A 21,938-nucleotide genomic window follows, 5' to 3' on the forward strand; every position below is an offset into this window, starting at 1 on the left:
CCTGGTATCCTAGTTGTGCTGCCTGGTAGCTTTGTGCTGCCTGTATCTTATTTGGCCTGATCCCTATGTATCTCTATTGTCTGCCCTGGTATCTAGGTGCCCATCTGTCCTCTGGTATCCTATTGTTAGCCATGCTATCCTATTGTGCTGCTCCTGGTACTTTTCACTGTTCCTGCGACCCGGACTTGCTCAGTATGCCATTTGTGCTGCCTGGTATCTATTGCTGCCCTGGTATCTTATTGTGCTGCCCTGGTATCTTATTGTGCAGCCCTGGTATCTTATTGTGCTGCCCTGGTATCTTATTGTGCTGCCCTGGTATCTTATTGTGCTGCCCTGGTATCTTATTGTGCTGCCCTGGTATCTTATTGTGCTGCTATTAGGGCACAGAGAGGAGGAGAGAGGAGAGGAGGGGGGCCCCTATGGCAACATATAGAAATCTCCTCCTCCAGTCGTCCTTGGTGAGAAATTACAGTAGCAGTGTGTGTGTGTGTGTGTCCTTACCTTCATGTTGATGTGTTTGTATACATGTGTGCATGCATGTGAGTGTTTTTGTGCGTTTTGAGTGTTTAAGAGTGTGTGACTTGCCGGTGTGTGTAAGTGTGTGTTCATGTGCCTGAGCTGGTGTTGTGTTCCTTACCTTCTCCAGGTCGGGCTTGTGCACAGGAGACCCTGCTACATCTGAGTCACAGCCATTACTGCACACCTCCCTCATCACCTGGAGGAAGAGGAAGACCAAACACAAAGGAGGATTCTAGGACAGGACTGTTCATGTTCAACTGGTTACGATGCAGCAGTTACATCCAGCAAGACTGGCGTCTTGAAGAAGCCATGTCAACATCTTTAAAGTCCAGAATGTGTTGCCTACACTACATTCCCCTCCCCTGTGTTAAAGGTATTAGATCACACAATGGATCACAGAACAGAATACAGCACATACAGCAAGACTGACGGCAAGACTGACAGAAAGACTGACACAGCAAGACTGACAGCAAGACTGACAGAAAGACTGACGGCAAGACTGACAGGAACAAGGCAACAGGTATACAGATTAGTGTACACTACTTGACCCATAGGGCTCTGGTAAAAAGTAGTGCACTGTATAGGGAATAGGGGGCCACTTGGGACACAGCCCTGCTGTCATGTAACACACCCATTCAAAGTGACTGACATATCTAGGGATGTCCACACTCTGCATGGGGACGTGGACCGGCTGCCAGTTTGGATTCACATGACTTGGCAGGACCTCCAATCTGGCAACCCGTCAACGCCAGAACCCCCACTGTATTGAGTCGGGTACCATTGACACAGTGAATGAATGATTGATGATGCTGAGCTAGGCTAACCAGCCAGGGGTGACTAGGGGACTACTGTGGAGACAGGCAGTCAGGAACAACGCACGCTTACACAACACACACACACACACACACACACACACACACACACACACACACACACACACACACACCACACACACACACACACACACACACCCACCAACCCACAACACACACAACACGCACACACACACACAACAAACAGCCACAAAAACAGCCAATACCCATCTGTATAATATTTACAGTATTACAATATTAACAGTGATTATAGAGAGACGATTTAACAGTGATATAGAGAGACTGAGTCTTAACAGTGATTAAGAGAGACTGAGTCTTACAAGTGATTATAGAGAGACTGAGTCTTAACAGTGATTATAGGGAGACTGAATCTTAACAGTGATTATAGGGAGACTGAATCTTAACAGGTGATTATAGAGAGACTGAGTCTTAACAGTGATTATAGAGAACTGAGTCTTAACAGTGATTATAAGAAGACTGAGTCTTAACAGTGATTATAGGGAGACTGAATCTTAACAGTGATTATAGAGAGACTGAGTCTTAACAGTGATTATAGGAGATGAATCTTAACAGTGATTATAGAGAGACTGAGTCTTAACAGTGATTATAGAGAGACTGAGTCTTAACAGGATTATAGAGAGACTGAGTCTTAACAGTGATTATAGAGAGACTGATCTTAACAGTGATTATAGAGGGACTGATCTTAACGAGATTATAGAGAGACTGAGTTTTAACAGTGATTATAGAGAGATGAGTCTATACAGTGATTATAGGGAGACTGAGTCTTAACAGTGATTATAGAGAGACAGTCTTAACATGATTATAGGGAGACTGAGGCTTAACAGTGATTATAGAGAGACTGAGTCTTAACAGTGATTATAGGGAGCTGAGTCTTAAAGTGATTATAAGGAGACTGAGTCTTAACAGTGATTATAGAGAGACTGAATTCTTAACAGTGATTATAGAGGGACTGAATTTAACAGAGATTATAGAGAGACTGAGTTTAAAGTGATTATAGAGAGACTGAGTCTTAACAGTGATTATAGGGAGACTGAGTCTTAACAGTGATTATAGAGAGCAGTCTTAACAGTGATTAGGGAGACTGAGGCTTAACCAGTGATTATAGGGAGACTGAGTCTTAACAGTGATTATAGAGAGACTGAGTCTTAACAGTGATTATAGGAGACTGAGTCTTAACAGTGATTATAGGGAGCTGAGTCTTAATGATTAAGGAGCTATCAGGATTAAGAGGGACTGAATCTTAACAGTGATTATAGGGAGACTGAGTCTTAACAGTGATTATAGAGAGACTGAGGCTTAACAGTGATTATAGAGGGACGGAATCTTAACAGTGATTATAGAGGGACTGAGTCTTAACAGTGATTATAGAGGACTGAGTCTTAACAGTGATTATAGAGGGACTGAATCTTAACAGTGATTATAGGGAGACTGAGTCTTAAAGTGAGTTATAGAGAGACTGAATCTTAACAGAGATTATATTAGGATCCCCATTAGCTGTTGCAAAAGCAGCAGCTACTCTTCCTGGGGTCCACACAGAACATGAAACATGACACAATACAGAACATTAATAGACATGAACAGCTCAAGGACAGAACTACATACATTTAAAAACGGCACACATACTGTAGCCTACATATCAATACATACATACAAACTATCTAGGTCAAATAGGGGAGAGGCGTTGTGCTGTGAGGTGTTGCTTTATCGGTTTCTTTTAAACCAGGTTAGCTGTTCATTTCAGCAATATGAGATGGATCTGTGTTCCATGCAATAAAGGCTCTATATAATACTGTACACTATAACTTTGTTCTGGATTTAGAGACTGTGAAAAGACCCCTGGTGGCATGTCTGGTAGGGTAAGTGTGTGTGTCAGAGCTGTGTGTAACTTGACTATGCCAACAATTTGGAATTTTCAACACAATGTTCCTTATAAAATGAAGAAGTGATGCAGTCAGTCTCTCCTGAACTCTTAGCCAAGAGATACTGGCATGCATAATATTTATATAAGCCCTATGATTACAATGAAGAGCAAGACGTGCCGCTCTGTTCTGGGCCGGCTGCAGCTTAACTAGGTCTTTCCTTGTAGCACTTGACCACATGTCTGGACAATAATCCAGATAAGACAAAACTAGAGCCTGCAGGACTTGCTTTTTGGTTTGTGGTGTCAAAAAAGCAGAGCTTCTCATTACTATGGACATACCTCTCCCCATCTTTACAACCATTGAATCTGCAGTGCCTTTGGAAATTATTCAGATCCTTTCACCTTTTTCACATATTCTAAAATGGATTAAATAATAAAAATCCTCAGCAATCTAAACACAATACCCCATAATGACATCACAATACCCCATAATGACATCACAATACCATGACATCACAATACCCCATAATGACATCACAATACCCCATAATGACATCACAATACCATGACATCACAATACCCCATAATGACATCACAATACCCCACAATGACATCACAATACCATGACATCACAATACCCCATAATGACATCACAATATCCCATAAAGACAAAATGAAAACAGCAACACAACATGTTGATTCCTTAAACAGGTCTTTAGCAACACAACATGTTGATTCTATAAACAGGTCTTTAGCAACACAACATGTTGATTTCGCTTAAACAGGTCTTTAGCCAACACAACATGTTGATTCCTTAAACAGGTCTTTAGCAACACAACATGTTGATTCCTTAAAACAGGTTTTAGCAACACAACATGTTGATTCCTTAAACAGGTCTTTAGCAACACAACATGTTGATTCTTAAACAGGTCTTTAGCAACACAACATGTTGATTCTTAAACAGGTCTTTAGCAACACAACATGTTGATTCATAACAGGTCTTTAGCACAAACATGTTGATTCCTTAAACAGGTCTTTAGCAACACAACATGTTGATTCCTTAAACAGGTCTTTAGCAACACAACATGTTGATTCCTTAAACAGGTCTTAGCAACAAAGTTGCTTCCTTAAACAGGTCTTTAGCAACACAACATGTTGATTCCTTAAACAGGTCTTTAGCAACACAACATGTTGATTCTATAAACAGGACGTTTATATGTCTGGATTTCACATTAGTTTTGGAGTGCCTCAAGGCTCCGTTCTAGTCCCGTCTCTATTTACTAACGCAGTCTTACATGACTCATTACAGGGACATCGTGTTGGACATGTTATTGGATTCTTATCCTCCGACTAGGGTGGGATAACCAAGATTTTTTACTTCCATTATTTATTCTTCAATGTGAAATTCAAGAGTGATTATTTATCGAAGCTCTGCATCTCTGGATGGAGGAACAGAGTAGGAGAGAAAGAGAGAACGAGAGATAAAGAGAGGGAGAGAGCACGAGAGAGGGAGAGAGTTAAAGAGTGCGCGATAAAGGAAGAGAGAGAAATAAAGACAAAGAAAGCGATAGAGAAACAGAGAGCTTTTCCCCAGCGCTCCTAGGCCACGTCCAGCCCTAATATCCAAACACATACTCCACACTAATCTGTTTGGCTCTGTGAGGTGCGCAAACACCCCCAGGCGTAATTGTATGCTGAGCTGGCCAAAATAATATCTCCTCCCTCACTGTACAGTTAATAACGCAAGGGGAACACATGTGCCTTCAATCCAATTCCTCTAGTCCAGGCCCCCGTTTCGGGGTACGTTGAACCGTGGCCAGCCGGGCCACATAATTGGGCGTGCTGATTGCAAGCCTCATTGGGTTAGATGTTAATCACCTGAAGCAGAGAGTTTGTTTGGGGTGAGGTTGAAGGGTATTGGTTTATTCCGTGTTCACATTTATTGGTTCAATGTGTTTTTATCGTGCATGTTTTCAGACACCTGACCAAATATGCGTCAATGTCCCGTCTCGAGCGATAATTACGGATGTTGTGTTTTTTTTATTCCTTCGCTGGTTGGGTTTGTATATTTGCGCAGTCCATTGCGGCTGCTAGCAGGTACCTCGGCGCTACCCTAGTGTGCTGTTAAGCAATAAACAAATCTAATTAACATGTGGAAGGAGTAATCAAATCAGAACAAAAAATAGACTGTTTCCTTTTAATTCCCTTATTTCTGCAAAAAAGCTCCTATAGGGACCAACTATTTACACGTAATAGGGTTGGGAAAGCAAATATGACTGGCTGTTGTTTCCATCAGCAGTCTGCTCTGGACGAAATAGCAGACCGCTCGGTTTTTAACGGGGCCTCTCTCTCTGGGTTATTCACAGATTGAGGTGCTGTATGAAAAAGGCCGGGTCCAAACTCAGTTACAAAGGGCCCTTTCGGTAAACTGGAGGCTGGGGAAGTTCGCTGGCGGGAGCGGGGAAAAGGGAAATGAGGAAGGAGAAGGGCTCTTAAAATAGCTGCACAAGGATAAACAATGGTTCTGTCTGTCTGTCTGTCTGTCTGTCTGTCTGTCTGTCTGTCTGTCTGTCTGTCTGTCTGTCTGTCTGTCTGTCTGTCTGTCTGTCTGTCTGTTTCTTTGAATTTAACCCCCCATGGCCTCTTCCATACTGGTGATTGAAATGGAATAGCTCAAAGGCGATGGTATGGGAATGACATATGGGGCAGAGTGGAAAAGGAAAAAGAAGTCAGCAGGATGCTTTACTTTGAGGTCTCCGGGAGAGAAACAGAGGGGAGATCTGAGAGAGACTGTTTCACAGATACTAACCAAACATCCTGACATCAGAAACACCTGTTCAAAATAACCCTCTGGCCCCTAACGCAATATCAAGAAGAAGACTCCGCCCGCTAGGGCAGAAAGAGAGAATTTATGTTCATACAGGACCAAAGGAGTCGCTCCCCAAGAAAAACAACCAGTGGCCTACTGTACCTTTGGACAAGCATACCACGAGATTCATCGTTTTTTTATTCTCTCAAAAATATCCAGCATCTTCCTCCAGGATTTACAGTGAATTTACTCCATCCTGTTTTCACCCCCCAAGAGTACCCTGGACTGGAGGATCTCTCCCCACAGTACCAGTCTGTTCCTGCTTATTTAGCCAACTTGCCATTGTCTTGTCAACAATGAGGGATCCTCAAATGCACCTATTAGTCTGTCACTCCGTCGACAACAGTGTCGCGGTAACATTGGGACCATTGTCTGATAGAAAACCATTGTAATTGGTGTCTGGGGTTATTGTTATCCACTCGGACTACAATAGTGTACTGCTGTAACATCATAATCTGTGTGTCAGGTTATTGTGTTACCTTGAGCCACTCCTCAGCCTGCTCTTTGCTCTGCACGGCCAGGACCAGGGCATCTGCCCCCTGGTGGACAATCTTCAGCTCGTCTTTCTTCTTCTTGCCGTCCTTGGGGACATGTGTGATGCTACAGCCTGATAACAGCAGCTCCATCTGGGGTGTCTGGTCTTTAGATGACTTGTAGCACTAGAGGAAGAGAGAGGGAGGAGAGAGGAAGCGAGAGGGAGGAGGGGGGGAGAGAGGAGATGGAGGAGAGAGGAAGAGCGAGGAGAGAGGAAGAGGTCAAAGAACCGGTGGATTAAGTCTTTCAAATACACATGGCTATGACCGTCTCTGGGTGCATGTGATTATTCAAGTGTGTGCACATGTTTTTGATACTTTTTTATTGAGCTAATTTTCAGTATTTGACAGGTAAAGGACAACTGACACTCTACGAGCACATGCAGTCATCCACAACACACCAGCATGGTCTGTGAGGAATTATGACGTTGCAGGGGGTAGACGATACAGAGGGTGACAGAGAGTGTGTGTGTGTGTTCTTGTATGTGATGCTGACAGTGCGTGTCTCTGTATCATGTGTCCGTACCAGCAGCTTGTTGTCCTTGATGACACAGAGCAGCTTGGTCCACTGGCCGAAGCGTTTCTTGCGCAGCAGGAAGGCACAGATGCGCGCGTCCTTGACCAGGTCCATGGAGGCCTCCTCGCTAGGCCACTGGTGACGCATCTTCTTCCCTCTGTTCCCCTTCCCATCCTCCTCCTCCTCGTCATACGACTCATACGAACTGCTCATCTGGTCAGAATCATAGTCTGAGTGATAGACGAGCAGGTAGAATGTGTTAGATATTGAGTGGTTATATGTGTCCTGAGTAAATGTGTGTTTCAGTCCTCACTGGGGGAGGGGGGGGGGGGGGGGGGGTCTAAATGTGTGGTTTCAGTGTGTGTGTGTGTGTGTGTGTGTGTGTGTGTGTGTGTGTGTGTGTGTGTGTGTGGTGTGTGGTGGACGTGTTTAAACTATTCTTGTGGGGACCAGAAGTCCTACAAGAATAGTAAACAAAGTAAAAATTGCCAGCTGGGGACATTTTGTTAGTCCCCACAAGGTCAAATGCTATTTCTAGGGGTTTAGGGTTAAGGTTAGAATTAGTATTAGGGTTAGAATAAGTTAAATATTAAGGTTAGGAGCTAGGTTAGTTGTAGGGTTAGGGTTAGGAGCTAGGGTTAGGTTTAGGGTTGGATAAAGTTTAGGTTTTTGGGTTAGGGTTAGGGTTAAGTTAAGGGTTAGGGTAAGAGTACGGGTTAGGATTTAGGGTTAGGGTTAGGGGTTAGGGAAAAATAGGATTTTGAATGGGACTGAATTGTATGTCCCCCACAAGGTTAGCTGTACAAGACTGTGGTGGTGTGTGTGTGTGTGTGTGTGTGTGTTGTGTGTGTGTGTGGGTTGTTTAATTCACATGTGTGAGGTTTCATTGTGTGTGTGTGTGTGTGTTTAATTCACATGTGTGAGGTTTCATTGTGTGTGTGTGTTGTTATTCACATTCATGTGTGAGGTTTTCATTGTGTGTGTGTGTGTTGTGTGTGTGGTGTTGTGTGGGGTGGTGTGTGTGTGGTGTGTGTGTGTGTGTCTAGTCCACTGTGTGTGTGCCTATATTTTGTAAACTCACTGGAAGTGATGTATTCTGGGGCTTTTCCAGGACTGAGGGGGACGGCCTCTTCATAGTATCCCTCTGGGAGAGAGCAGCTGGGGAGAGGAGGAGGCCCGTTGTCTGGAGGCTGGATGGGAGAGAGAGAGGCACTGGGTTAGCTTGTACAGTAGTGTGCTCACATCTACCTCGAACACATTCCACCTCACACACACACACACACACACACAGATAGAGAGAGAGAGATAAAGAGACATAAGCCCTGTACAGTAGTGTGCTCACATCTACCTCAAACACATTCTCCCACACAACACACACACACACACACACACACACACACACACACACACACACACACACACACACACACAGAGAAAGATAGAGAGAGACGTTAGCTTGTACAGTAAGTAGTGTGATAAACAGAGAGGCATCTGTTACGTTTCACTGTGGTCTATGGGAGAGTACCACAGTGAGGGCGATACGAGTGTTACGGCAGCGCAAAACCACAGGAAGTAGCTATTCTGACCCCCGTAAATATGGTGGCCGTCTTATCTCTACGTAAGACAATGGGAGGAAGTCATTAATTTAGTTATCCGCTGAGTTAACTAGTGATTGGCTTTGAAGTGTTACACTTCAGTGTTACACAGGTCATCAACATGTAAAGACTTTTCACTAAGAAGTGATGCTTTTCCACTTAGGAGATGAGCGAGAGAGAGAGACAGAAGTTAAAGAGAAGGAGTGGGATGGAAAATAACACTTATTTGTGGTTGTTTACTCTAGTCCACTTAGCTAGCTAGGGCGTGAGGATAAACTACCTCACTGACGTGATGCATCTTGGCCGGCGCTACTACGCACTGGGGTCTTTGCGTTCAGCTCTTAAAATAACATAATTGCGGCAATAAAATGTTTATCTCATAATCTCTCCAAGCGCATGGAAATAAATATCTTCTCCGTTGACATTCAATGCAGTGATTTGAGCGTTCCCAGAGCTGGTTTTCACCCAGAAAGAGAGAGGATACAAAGAGAGTTATCTGCTGGAGAGCGATAACTTGGGTTGGAAAATAGCTTCTTATGGATCTTTGGGGTGTTAACACTCCCTGAGGTTCTCTTTGGGGTGTTGTTAACACTCTCTGAGGTTCTCTTTGGACCGGTTTTTTAACACTCTCTGAGGTTCTCTTTGGGTGTTGTTAACACTCCCTGAGGTTCTCTTTGGGGTGTTGTTAACACTCTCTGAGGTTCTCTTTGGGGTGTTGTTAACACCTCCTGAGGTTCTCTTTGGGGTGTTAACACTCCTGGAGTTCTCTTTGGGGTGTTAAACACTCTCTGAGGTTCTCTTTGGGTTGTTAACACTCTCGAGTTCTCTTTTGGTGTTAACACCTCGAGGTTCTCTTTGGGGTGTTAACAACTCTCGAGGTTCCTTTGGATGTGTTAACACTCTCGAGGTTCTCTTGGGTGTGTTAACACTCTCGGAGGTTCTCTTGGGGTGTTAACATCTCTGAGGTTCTCTTTGAGGTGTAACACTCTCGAGTCTCTTTGGGGTGTTAACACTCTCGGAGGTTCTCTTTGGGGGTTAACACTCCTGCAGGTTCTCTTTAGTGTTAACACTCTCTGAGGTTCTCTTTGGGTGTTAACACTCTCGGAGGTTCTCTTTGGGTGTTAACACTCTCGTAGGTCTCTTTGGGTGTTAACACTCTCGGAGGTTCTCTTTGGGTGTTAACACTCTCGAGTTCTCTTTGGGTGTTAACACTCTCGGAGGTTCTCTCTTTGGGTGTTAACACTCTCGAGGTTTCTCTTGGAGTTTAACACTCTCGGAGGTTCTCTTTGGGGTGTTAACACTCTCGGAGGTTCTCTTTGGGTGTTAACACCTCGGAGTTCTCTTTGTGTTGAAACACTCTCAGAGGTTATCTTTGGGTGTTAACACTCTCAGAGGTTCTCTTTGGGGTTTAACACTCTCAGAGGTTCTCTTTGGGGTGTAAACACTCTCAGAGTTCTCTTTGGGGTGTAACACTCTCAGAGTCTCTTTGGGCGTTGCTGAACACTCTCAGAGGTTCTCTTGGGGTGTTGTTAACACTCTCGGAGGTTCTCTTTGGGGGTTGCTAAACACTCTCAGAGGTTCTCTTTGGGGTGTTAACACCTCAGAGGTTCTCTTTGGGGTGTTAACACTCTCCGGAGTTCTCTTTGGGTGTTAACACTCTCAGAGTGCTCTTTGGGGTGTAACACTCTCGGAGTGTTCTCTTTGGGGTGTTAACACTCTCAGAGGTTCTCTTTGGGTGTTAACAACTCTCAGAGGTTCTCTTTGGGGTGTTAACACTCCTGAGTTCTCTTTGGGTGTTGTTAACACTCTCAGGTTCTCTTTGGGTGTTTAACACTCTCTGAGTTCTCTTTGGGGTTTGTAAACATCTCTGAGGTTCTGTTTGGGTGTTGTAAACACTCTCTGAGTTCTCTTTGGGTGTTGTAACTCAGGTCTCTTGGTTTGTTAAACACCAGGTTCTCTTTGGGTGTGTTGTAAACACTCAGTTCTCTTTGGTGGTTGTAAACACTTCAGTTCTCTTTGGGTGTGTTAACACTACTCAGGTTCTCTTTGGGGTGTTGTTAACACTCTCAGGTTCTCTTTGGGTGTTAACACTCTCGAGGTTCTCTTTGGAGTTGTAACATCTCGAGTCTCTTGGGTGTTAACACTCTCGGAGTTCTCTTGGGGTGTTGTTAACACTCTCGGAGTTCTCTGTTTGGTGTATGTAAACACTCTCAGAGGTTATCTTTGGGTGGTTAACACTCTCAGAGGTTCTCTTTGGTGTAAACACTCTCAGAGTTCTCTTTGGGGTGTTAACACTCTCGAGTTCTCTTTGGGCGTTGCTGACACTCTCAGAGGTTCTCTTTGGGGTGTTAACACTCTCAGAGGTTCTCTTTGGGGGTTAACACTCTCGAGGTTCTCTTTGGGTGGTTAACACTCTCAGAGTTCTTCTCTTTGGGTGTTAACACTCTCGGAGTTCTCTTTGGGTGTTAACAACTCTCGGGGCTCTTTGGGGTGTTAACACTCTCAGAGGTTCTCTTTGGGGTGTTTAACACTCCCCTGAGGTTCTCTTTGGGGTGTTGTTAACACTCTCAGGTTCTCTTTGGGTGTTAAACACTCTCTGAGGTTCTCTTTGGGGTGTTGTAAACACTCTTGAGTTCTGTTTGGGTGTTGTTAAACACTCAGGTCTCTTTGGGTGTTGTAACACTCAGTTCTCTTTGGGTGTTGTAAACACTCAGGTTCTCTTTGGGGTGTTGTAACACTCTCAGGTTCTCTTTGGGGTGTTGTAAACACTTCTCAGGTTCTCTTTGGGTGTTGTTAACACTCTCAGGTTCTCTTTGGGGTGTTGTTAACACTCTCAGGTTCTCTTTGGTTGTTAACACTCTCAGGTTCTATTTGGGGTTGTTAACACTCTCATCTCTTTGGGGTGTTGTTAACACATCTCAGGTTCTTTGGGGTGTTTAACACCTCAGGTCTCTTTCGGGTTTGTTTAACACTCTCATTCTTCTTTGGTGTTGTTAACACTCTCAGGTTCTCTTTGGGGTGTTAACACTCTCTGAGGTTCTCTTTGGGGTGTTGTAAACACTCTCTGAGGTTCTGTTTGGGGTGTTGTAAACACTCTCTGAGGTTCTCTTTGGGGTGTTGTAAACACTCAGGTTCTCTTTGGGGTGTTGTAAACACTCAGGTTCTCTTTGGGGTGTTGTAAACACTCAGGTTCTCTTTGGGGTGTTGTAAACACTCTCAGGTTCTCTTTGGGGTGTTGTTAACACTCTCAGGTTCTCTTTGGGGTGTTGTTAACACTCTCAGGTTCTCTTTGGGGTGTTAACACTCTCGGAGGTTCTCTTTGGAGTGTTAACACTCTCGGAGGTTCTCTTTGGGGTGTTAACATTCTCGGAGGTTCTCTTTGGGGTGTTGTTAACACTCTCAGGTTCTCTTTGGGGTGTTGTTAACACTCTCCGGTTCTCTTTGGGGTGTTGTTAACACTCTCCGGTTCTCTTTGGGGTGTTGTTAACACTCTCCGGTTCTCTTTGGGGTGTTGTTAACACTCTCAGGTTCTCTTTGGGGTGTTGTTAACACTCTCAGGTTCTCTTTGTGTGTTTAGTCTGTTAATAAATCCTACTGTTCACTATGTATAATCCTGGTTGACTCCAATCCCACCTGCTCTTCACTAGGCTTTATATCTAAGGCCATGAGTCCTACCTGGTCAGGTGACCAGGGTTTCCCTAGCCAGGTCACATGCTCAGGTAAAAACTGAGGCCCCATTATCGGCATCATGTCGCCTGGAAGCCCGTCCTATAAAAGGTCCACTTGACAACCTGCTGTAACCATGACAACAACCTCTCGCGCCAACAACAAGCAGTTACATCTATTACCTCCGATAAAGCCGTCCACCCCCCTGTTTCTTCTCATGGAAAAGTCCGCTCTAATTGTATTTTGCAGCTGTCATTTTTAGGGGAAAATCTACCACAAGTGTGAAACGCCAGTGCTACGGGACGTTGCTCGCGGCTAAGCCACAAAGGCGGTAAAGGCAACATGGAAATATGTGCCTGTTCATAAAAGGGAGGAGCGATAAAACCATTTCTGTGTGTTGTTTTACAGTGCAGAGCTATGTCAGAAATGATGTGTCACTGTGTCATGATCAAAGCATTTATACTGAACGATACACAGTGGATTTGGGATGTGGAGCAATACTCCCAAAAGGTCAAGATTAACCTTGACACACATCCTGCAGGACTGGACCAGATTACTACTAGCAGTAACACCGTATGCATCCTTCTAGATCGGGGAAAGCTGAATGCAAAATCAATACGATGAAACTACACTTACTGGCCAAAAGGGAAATGGTAGCTGAATAAACTAAAATGCTGAGTTCTGAAATACAGACTAACATACTGCTATAACTGAATGATGCTATGTATTGGGCCTGCATTCTAGTAGCCACAGTCCATTTAGCTCGATGACCAGGGTGAAAGAGAACTATTAGCAAGCAGTCTGCAGCCCCAACTCTCAGCCACTCTGACTAGGCCCAGCCAAACCGCAAACTGACAAACACTAACCGTTAATGATAAACACAGATTAATCACCATAATGCTTCTTCAGTCTATCTGCATAACTTCCCATTAGCCCGTGTCTTTAACCTCTAAAAGGGGGGCGATCTTCTAAGCTAACATATAGACCTAAATGATTTGATAAAATAATGACTTTACTACTATAGCCCATAGAAACGCAATGAATAACACCTTCATAAAACAGACAGTCTAAAACAAGTTGAAAAGGAATAAGGATTTTAAGTGTCTGTCCTATACCTAGGAGATATATTGTTTTAACCGCTTATTTTTGTTGGCAAAAAACGACCTACATACACTATATATACAAAAGTATGTGGACACGCCTTCAAATTAGTAAATTCGGCTATTTCAGCCACACCTGTTGTTGACAGGCGTATACAATCGAGCACACAACCATGCATTCTCCATAGACAAACATTGGCAATAGCTTACCGAATACCTTATTGAAGAGCTCAGTGACATTCAGCGTGGCACTGTCATAGGATGTGTCCTTTCCAACAAGTCAGTTGGTCAAATTTCTGCCCTACTAGAGCTGCCCCGGTCAACTGTAAGTGCTGTTATTGTGAAGTGGAAACGTAACAATCGTCTGTCCTCGGTTGCCACACTCACTACCGAGTTCCAAACTGCCTCTGGAAGCAACGTCAGCACAAGAACTGTTCGTCGGGAGCTTCATGAAATGGGTTTCCATGGCCGAGCAGCCACACACAAGTCTAAGATCGCCATAGGCAATGCCAAGCGTCGGCTGGAGTGGTGTAGAGCTCGCCGCCATTGGACTCTGGAGCAGTGGAAACATGTTCTCTGGAGCGATGAATCACGCTTCACCATCTGGCAGTCCCAATGGATGAATATCGGTTTGGCGGATGCCAGGAGAATCCTACCTGCCAGAATGCATAGTGCCAACTGTAAAGTTTGGTGGAGGAGGAATAATGGTCTGGGGCTGTTTTTCATTGTTCGAGTGAAGGGAAATCCTAACGCTACAGCATACAATTACATTATAGATGATTCTGTGCTACTAACTTTGTGGTAACAGTTTACAGAAGGCCCTTTCCTGTTTCAGCATGACAATGCCCCTACGCACAAAGCGAGGTCCATACAGAAATGGTTTGTCGAGATCGGTGTGGAAGAACTTGACTGGACATCACAGAACCCTGACCTCAACCCCATCGAACACCTTTGGGATGAATTGGAACGCCGACTGCGAGCCAGGCCTAATCGCCCAACATCAGTGCCCGAAGCAAATGGAAGCAAGTCCCTGCAGCAATGTTCCAACTTCTAGTGGAAAGCCTTCCCAGAAGAATGGAGGCTGTTATAGTAGCAACAGGGGGACAAACTCCATATTAATGCCCATGATTTTGGAATGAGATGTTCAACAAGCAGGTGTCCACATACTTTTGGCCATGTAGTGTACTTGCATTCATTTTTTTAAATGGGTACCGGGTTACCTTCAGACGAGTCCCGTGACACTTGTGGGGGTCATATTAGTTTTTAGCCAAAACGTTTTGGACGCTACAGACAGAAGTTGGCACATCGGCTGGTATTGACTTCAGACGAGTCCCGTGGGGCTTTTGGGGGTCGTAGAGCAAATCCTATTCGTGAGAGTCTCATCTTTCCATAGAGTGGTCATATTAGTTTGTAAGCCAAACCGTTTGGACGAAGGCCGATTTACACCACTTTAGCTCGGCCATCTTCCACGGAAGCCTGACATAGAAAGCCTGACATCGGCGGATGGGGTGGATTGAGACGTAGCCCATTCAAAAGACAGATTGTGACGGATGCGTCAACAGACTCTTCAAACCCTTCCTGCCTTTTTCAATAATCTCTCCATCTACACTCATTTATCTTCCCCCTCTCTCTCTCTCCATCTACACTCATTTATCTCCCCCCTCTCTCCATCTACACTCATTTATCTTCCCCCCCTCTCTCTCTCCATCTACACTCATTTATCTTCCCCCTCTCTCTCTCTCCATCTACACTCATACTTCCCCATCCCTACCTCCGCTTTCTCACCCACATCCTCTCACACGCCACCAGTCTGATCGGAAGACAATCCGAAGGATCCTCAATCTCCTTTCTACATCCTGCACAACATTCCTTACTAGACCCGGAATTAATGTGTGAGCGCGGCCAGTCAGCAGACAACTGAAAATGCGTAGTGTTTGGCGAGGCATGGGATTGGTGGACCAACTATTATCCAACCTTAACCTGCGCCAGTAACGATGCACAGTAGCCTTTATACACTCACACGCTCGCTTGCGCTAGTCACAACTCAGACGCTGTAGGCGAATAGCGTGGGGGTCACAGGCCTGACTGGAAGGCGATGAGGGGCGCTCTTGGAGCCGGAACAATTTATTGGGAAACTAGTATTGACTTACCGTATAAACATTCTGTACCACGTTATATTAATCTGGAACAACTAGATTTAGGGGCGTTTGATGGTAAAAAGAATAAATTGTGGAACGCTTTAAAAGCTAAATAGTTACGATACAGAACCGCCTTCCTATCGAAAAGTGGTTTGATGTCAGCTCCATACGTTAAACAAGTTTTAAATGCAATCGTTAGTCTCATGAAATAATTCTATACTTGAGTGTACATGTGCACAACCTGTTTGAACGGCCTACTGGGAATGTGATGCAAAGAGAAATATACGCAGGTGAAAGTAAAGTCATTCTCTGCTCTCCTCTACACGACATCTAGTTCCAGCCCTGTGATTGACATTTCGCCTATCCGTCATCTTCAAAGAGGCATACCGAAGGTGCGCCTATGAATCACCATTCTAACTCGACACCTAAGAATCCTTAAACAGTGGAATGGATTGTGGTCTTTGTTTAATCCGTGAGTGTAGGAGCATATTGGATCAGTTAGATATCGTCATGCGCTCCACGCTTTCTTCATCTCGCTCGGGAATTTATAAAAAACGTACGAGTCTTTTAATCGTATTTGAGTTCTATAAGCGTGTAGGATTACGTTAAGCTCGGATCAAACGCTTATACTAATGTCGTTCAAGCAATTTCTGTCCAAGGTGAAGTTACTATGATTTCCACAAACACGCGATGAATTCAATTGTGAACCAGTTAGCAGCGACTGCTGGCCCAATGCGATTGCATACCTTTGCACTTGTGCTTGCTAGTATTCGACCACCAACGTAGGGAAACGAGCATCCGACCCGCGGCTACCTTACTATAGACAAAGTGCTCTCTCGTGTCTGCCTGTTGGGGTCATCATCTAGCATTGACCGCACTGGAGGTGTGTTGTATAAATCCATGTCAGTTGCGGGCCTAGTGATCCTAATGGCACGTTATTGTGTCACAGGAGCCTATTGGCCCGTAGCGCGTGACGGCTAGAGAAACGCCCGTATTACGGGCTTAGTGCGATTCACAACTGCGAGGTAGGTTTTTCAATACTAGCTTTCGTGTAACCACACGCATTAAAAAGCAACTGTGTGTACAGACTTAATGAGTGCCTATACCCTTCTATCGAGCTAAGCCTACTGACTCGGTGTGGCCCTTCCGAGCCTCTACGGTCTGCCGCGATGGTGCCGAACAATCGAAAGGACGATCATTGTGCTACACTCAGCGCCTCCTCGCTGAGTAGATCTGATTCAATCTATAGATTTTTTAGAGTCTGATAAGTTTGATAGTTTGGCAACATCCCAACCACAGTTCTGCAGGAGGTCCATGGCTTGGCTTCATTGTCGCTGACGGCGTGGCATTCGAGATCGCGTAGGGTGTTGTCTGGCCAGGTTGGCTTTGTTGGATGATTTTGGCTGTTTCTCGGCCATACACGTGTTGCGTAGTGCTTATATGTAGCCTTAGATGCCGCCGTTGTATAAGGTTGAACCTTGTGGTTGTGAATCAAGATGGCCAACGATCTCGTACATTGTCCTGTGGGTCACGCGCTCGCTCATAATTCCGTAACCTAGAATCGCCGCCCCTGCGATTAGGGTGCTGCCACTAATAGCGTGGCCTGAATTATAGATGAATGACCTGCGCTGGAAGGGCCAGAATTCAAAAAGTCAGTTTACGATGAGAGAAAAGGCGGGGCAGGCCGGCTATCTAGGCCTTTGGATGCTGATCCTCCTGCTGGAATCCTTGACTAAAAGTCTACCATTATGGCTGGACCGTCTCAATAAAACTAGGTGCTAGGAAATGTATTGCATAGGACACTTCAAACATCGCTTTAAGAATCAAGGAAATAGAAAACATGGTTAACCGAGTGTTTAGGCGGTTTTTATCTTCGCTTCATGTGAGTATATGTATGGTATTCTTTGTTCAATAGGCAGATTAGAGATTGTCGGTTATTTTTTTGGCATGATTTACGGCGTCTAATAGAAACGAAACAATCTGTCTTTGCTATGGTCTAAATAAGTTACAGTACAAGCACGATAATTGCTACCCGTGGGGTGTATATATCAGATCGAAGCTAACTTAGACTATGATGGTTTTAACCCAGCATCAAAACTTTCAGTGGCGGAGCTGAATAAAAGCCAATACTCAAAGAGAACTGCCGAGACTTTGTCCACTCCTGTTAAGACCTGCTGGCGTAGTCAGGTCCAATATTAAATGTTTTATCCAGAGCATAGAACAATTTGCACAGGATAATTGTTTTGCACTTGTTAACAAAATTGCATTGCATTCAAGCCATGTACGTTCTCACGCATAAGCCGCCATGGAGCGGTGCAGATCTTTTTAATGGTTTTTTGAGATTTATTTTATTTCAATAAAAACTATCAAGCTGTTTAAAAAATTATATATCAATACAGATTTATGAGATGTGTCATGGCAAACATTTACAATTTGCTGCATTTTAGTCATTCAGGTCGAGATGCTCCTATGACAGGAGTTAGCGCATTCATCTTTTAAGATAGTTAGAATGAGCCCACTTCCTACTGCAGCATTGTCAATATACAGTATGGTGAGGCAATGGAAATGGCGCATAATTGTTGGTTGCAAAAACTATAAAACATGCCATAGGCTATGAAGATGCACTGTGACATCCTGATGGTCCTTTTGGACACGACCTGGGAGGTGGGAGTTGGCCTTCTAAAGGTCCAGTTCCTATAATTTCTCGGTTTAGAACCCTATTCTTAACTCCCGGATGAATCGTTTTTTTGAGGCCGTTCGCGGAGCTTGGTGAACTATATGACTCATAGAAAAGGTGCATATCACGAGTGTGGCGTTACCAAACGGTTTCGTCATTTTGGCCAACTGTACCTCGGTTTCAGGTATATATTCAGATGAGGACTGTAAGTTTTAACGTACTACCTTAGCAAAAATACATTTAAAACTGTTTTTACAATTTCCTGGAATTTTAATCCTAGTAAAAGTCCCTGTTTTAGGTCAGTTAGGATCGAGCCTTTATTTTAAAACGTGAAAAGGGGGGGGGGGGTGGGGGGGGGGGGGGGTGGGGGGGGGGGGGTGTCTAGAATAATTTGTAGAGAGGGAGGATTTATTTCACCCGCTCTCACTGACCTAGTTTCTGGTGGTCATCACCACTTCCCAGTGGGTCAAAAGAGTGTTACATCATGCTCAATTAGTTTTGGTAAACATTGGGCATTTAATTGTTTAACTTGGGTCAACATTTCGGGTAGGTCCTTCCCAGAGCAAGCTTACCGCACTAAGGAGTTGTGTGAATGTTGGCCCATTCGGCTCCTGACAGAGCTGGTGTACAGCTGAGTCAGGTAATAGTAGGCCTCCTTGCCTCACACACGCTTTTTCACAGTTTGCCCACAAATATTGTGTCTATAGGGAGTGTTAGGTCAGGGTTGTGATGGCCCAACTGGCAAATACCCTTCACTGTTGTTTGTCCATTAGCCATTTCCACATTTGGAAGTAGTGCTTGGTGTCGATTGGTCCATTTGGAAGTACCCAAGGCTTACTTCCTGACGGGAATGTCTTTGGAGGAAGTTGCGTCAATGGGGCAATAATTTGTGTACCCATCCTCGTGATGCAATCTATTTGTTGAAGTGCACCAGTGCCCCTCTGGCGAGCAATGGCACCCTGAACACATGATGCCTAGACCCCATGCTTCATCGGTTTTGGGATGGTGTTCTTCGGCTTGCAAGCCATCCCCCTTTTTCACATGCCCAAACATATACAATGGTCCATTTATGGCCAAACATGATGTCTTGTTTTGTTTCCTCACAGACAGAGGAGGATTTCTCCAAAAGTACGATCCTCTGGATTTCTTTTGATTTTCCCCATGATGTCATAGCAGAAGTGGCCACTCGAGGTTGAAATACAGCTGAAAATGACATCCACAGATACTCACCTCCAATTTACTCAGAGTAGTATGCTTTCCAATTAGGGCCAACGCTCAGAAGCTTCTAAAGTTCATGGAATAATTTAGTTCCTGGAATTTGGCTAAGGCCTTTTCAAGAGCAGACAGGTCACTTAGTGTAGTGTAATCTTCTTAGCCACACTGGGAATTTGATCAGTGATTTAATGTGGACAGTAATACTGTCTGTAACATATTTCTGGAAAATGACGCGTGTGTGCATGGCACGACAAAAGTAGATTTCCTACCGGGACTTGCCAACACACTATAACCTCGTTCATACGCGAAATTTGTGTGGGAGGGTTGAAAACGAGTTTTAATGACTGAGTGTTCTCCAACCTAGAGTGTAATGGTAGAACGCCTTCCGACTGCGTGCAACTAGTGATTGTTACCATTTTGCATGAGGCATTATCAGAAGCCAGCATTGTGATCAATGGCTACGCAGACATATCACCACGTTAGCATTTATTTGTTGTCCACCAGATCTATAGATCTTCTTAGCCTTTATGGAGTAAGAGTTCATGAGGACTGGTATTAGTGATGTGTAGAATATTGGCATGGGCTTTTGTAGTTGTCCTGCTAAAATCACGACCAAGACCGGACGCGCTGGTAGAGGTGGGTTGGGCACGAAAAAGAAAAAAAAAAAAAACACAAAAAAAAAAAAAAAAAAGAAAAAGAAAAAAAAAAAAAGAAGGAAAAAAATAAAAAAAAAACGAAAAAAAAAAAAAGAAAAAAAGAAAACAAGACAGAAAAATAAATATCTGTCCTCAGCTTCTAAGTTAGGTTTAGGAGCCGTATTTGAACTATGATCAAGAGTGTTTTCCGTCACCGAGTGTACACTAAACTCAGAGAAAACTCCAGTATCGGATATGTGTGGGCGGTTTCCGATCAAGGTTTCAAATTTTGGGTCCGTCCTGTTGGCAGTCTATATAGCTGTTTTACCGCCTATTAAAAGGTGTGTTATTCCCGCCAAGCCCCACGCCGATGAGCTTACAAAGATACTTTGAATTGACGACGTTTAATCTTGATTAATCCCTTTGATGGTTATGCAACTGTGCTCAGCTAAATCAAGAAGACCGGGTACTTAATTATGTGGGAGCCAAAGCAAGAGAGAGGAATCTTGCCAGCAATTTGTATTCTACAGGGCAATCCTCAGGGAAGGTTCGCCCTAGGGATGGTCTTTCGGTTGCGTGAAACGCGTGGTTAGTTTCTGTGATTACCGCCCTGCAGCCCGGATATTGTGGCCGAGACTACCGGTGTTGGAGGGCTGCGGACCCTGTTTGTGGTCGTGTGCGGATGGTGTGTGGCGAGGAGGTTGCGTAACTTCCCGCCGTTGTCGACCCGCTCTAGCACCTCCTCTCTCGCCCCATGATCCCCCCCCTCTCCCCCATCTACTCTACCCTTCGTCCTCGTCGCATTCTAGCTCCCCCGTCTTCTCCCATCTAACGCGCTCCCTCTCTCTCCTCATCTACCCTCCCTCTCTCCCTCATCTACCTGCCTCTCTCCCTCCATCTACCTCTGCCTCTCTCCCTCATCTACCCTCCTCTCTATCCCCCATCTACACTCCCTCTCTCATCCTCATCCCTCTCTCCCACCAATCTACCTCCCTCTCTCCCACCCAATCTACCTCCCTCTCTGTCCTCACCCCCATCTTCCCTCCCTTTCTCCATCTATATACTCCCTTTCCTCTCTCTCATCTATAACTAACTCAAAGACGTGGGCTCGACCCCAGAACCTTATCACATTTCTCTGGGAAACACTGCTTGTGTGTGAACTCATTTTCTGGCAAGACCACAGGCCCACTAAATCCACAACCGCTCCCCCACCCCTTCTAACCGCACGAAAACTCCCAACTGCACCAAGGGAGGACAAGAGAATAAAAGACAGCTGAGCGAGTGGAAACTTCTAGACTTCAAGACTGTAAAAGGCAGAGAAATTAAGAAAATAAGTAAGAACGAAAGAGTTCGATCTTGACAATTGAACAATAAGCTCTGCAGGCAAAATACGGCACTTCACATCTCGACCTCGAAAACAACAAACGCCGGATTTTGTTTGTGGTTTGGGTTGGTGTTGTGTGTTTGGGTTGGTGTTGTGGTTTGTTGGTGTTGTGGTTTGTGGTTGGTTGTGTTGTGGTTTGCGTTGGTGTCTGTGGTTTTGCGTTGGTGTTCGTTGGTTTGTGTGTGTTGGTTGTGTTGTGGTTTGCGTTGGTGTTGTGGTTTGGCGTGTTGGTGTTGTGGTTTGCGTTGGTGTTTGTGGTTTGTGTGTTTGGTGGTTTGTGGTTTGCGTTGGTGTTGTGGTTTGGCGTTGGTGTTGTGGTTTTTGCGTTGGTTTGTGGTTTGCGTGTTGGTGTTGTGGGTTTGCGTTGGTGTTGTG

At 44.6% G+C, this 21,938-nt stretch overlaps 1 protein-coding gene across 1 annotated transcript in view; it reads right to left on the reverse strand.

Moving 5' to 3' along the window:
• Positions 1-362: 362 nt before the first annotated feature.
• The window catches only part of LOC111977605 (actin filament-associated protein 1-like), a 127,110-nt gene continuing 105,534 nt past the window's right edge, over positions 363-21,938 (reverse strand). Inside the window, exons 4-8 of the mRNA XM_070448187.1 lie at positions 8,235-8,343; positions 7,163-7,383; positions 6,583-6,762; positions 526-715; positions 363-373 (exon numbers count right to left, since the gene is read on the reverse strand). Of these exons, the coding sequence (XP_070304288.1) occupies positions 363-373; positions 526-715; positions 6,583-6,762; positions 7,163-7,383; positions 8,235-8,343 (711 nt within the window). The remainder of the gene's footprint in view (positions 374-525; positions 716-6,582; positions 6,763-7,162; positions 7,384-8,234; positions 8,344-21,938) is intronic.

This window comes from Salvelinus sp. IW2-2015, linkage group LG18, assembly GCF_002910315.2.
Source record: "Salvelinus sp. IW2-2015 linkage group LG18, ASM291031v2, whole genome shotgun sequence".
Taxonomy (NCBI): Eukaryota; Metazoa; Chordata; class Actinopteri; order Salmoniformes; family Salmonidae; genus Salvelinus; species Salvelinus sp. IW2-2015.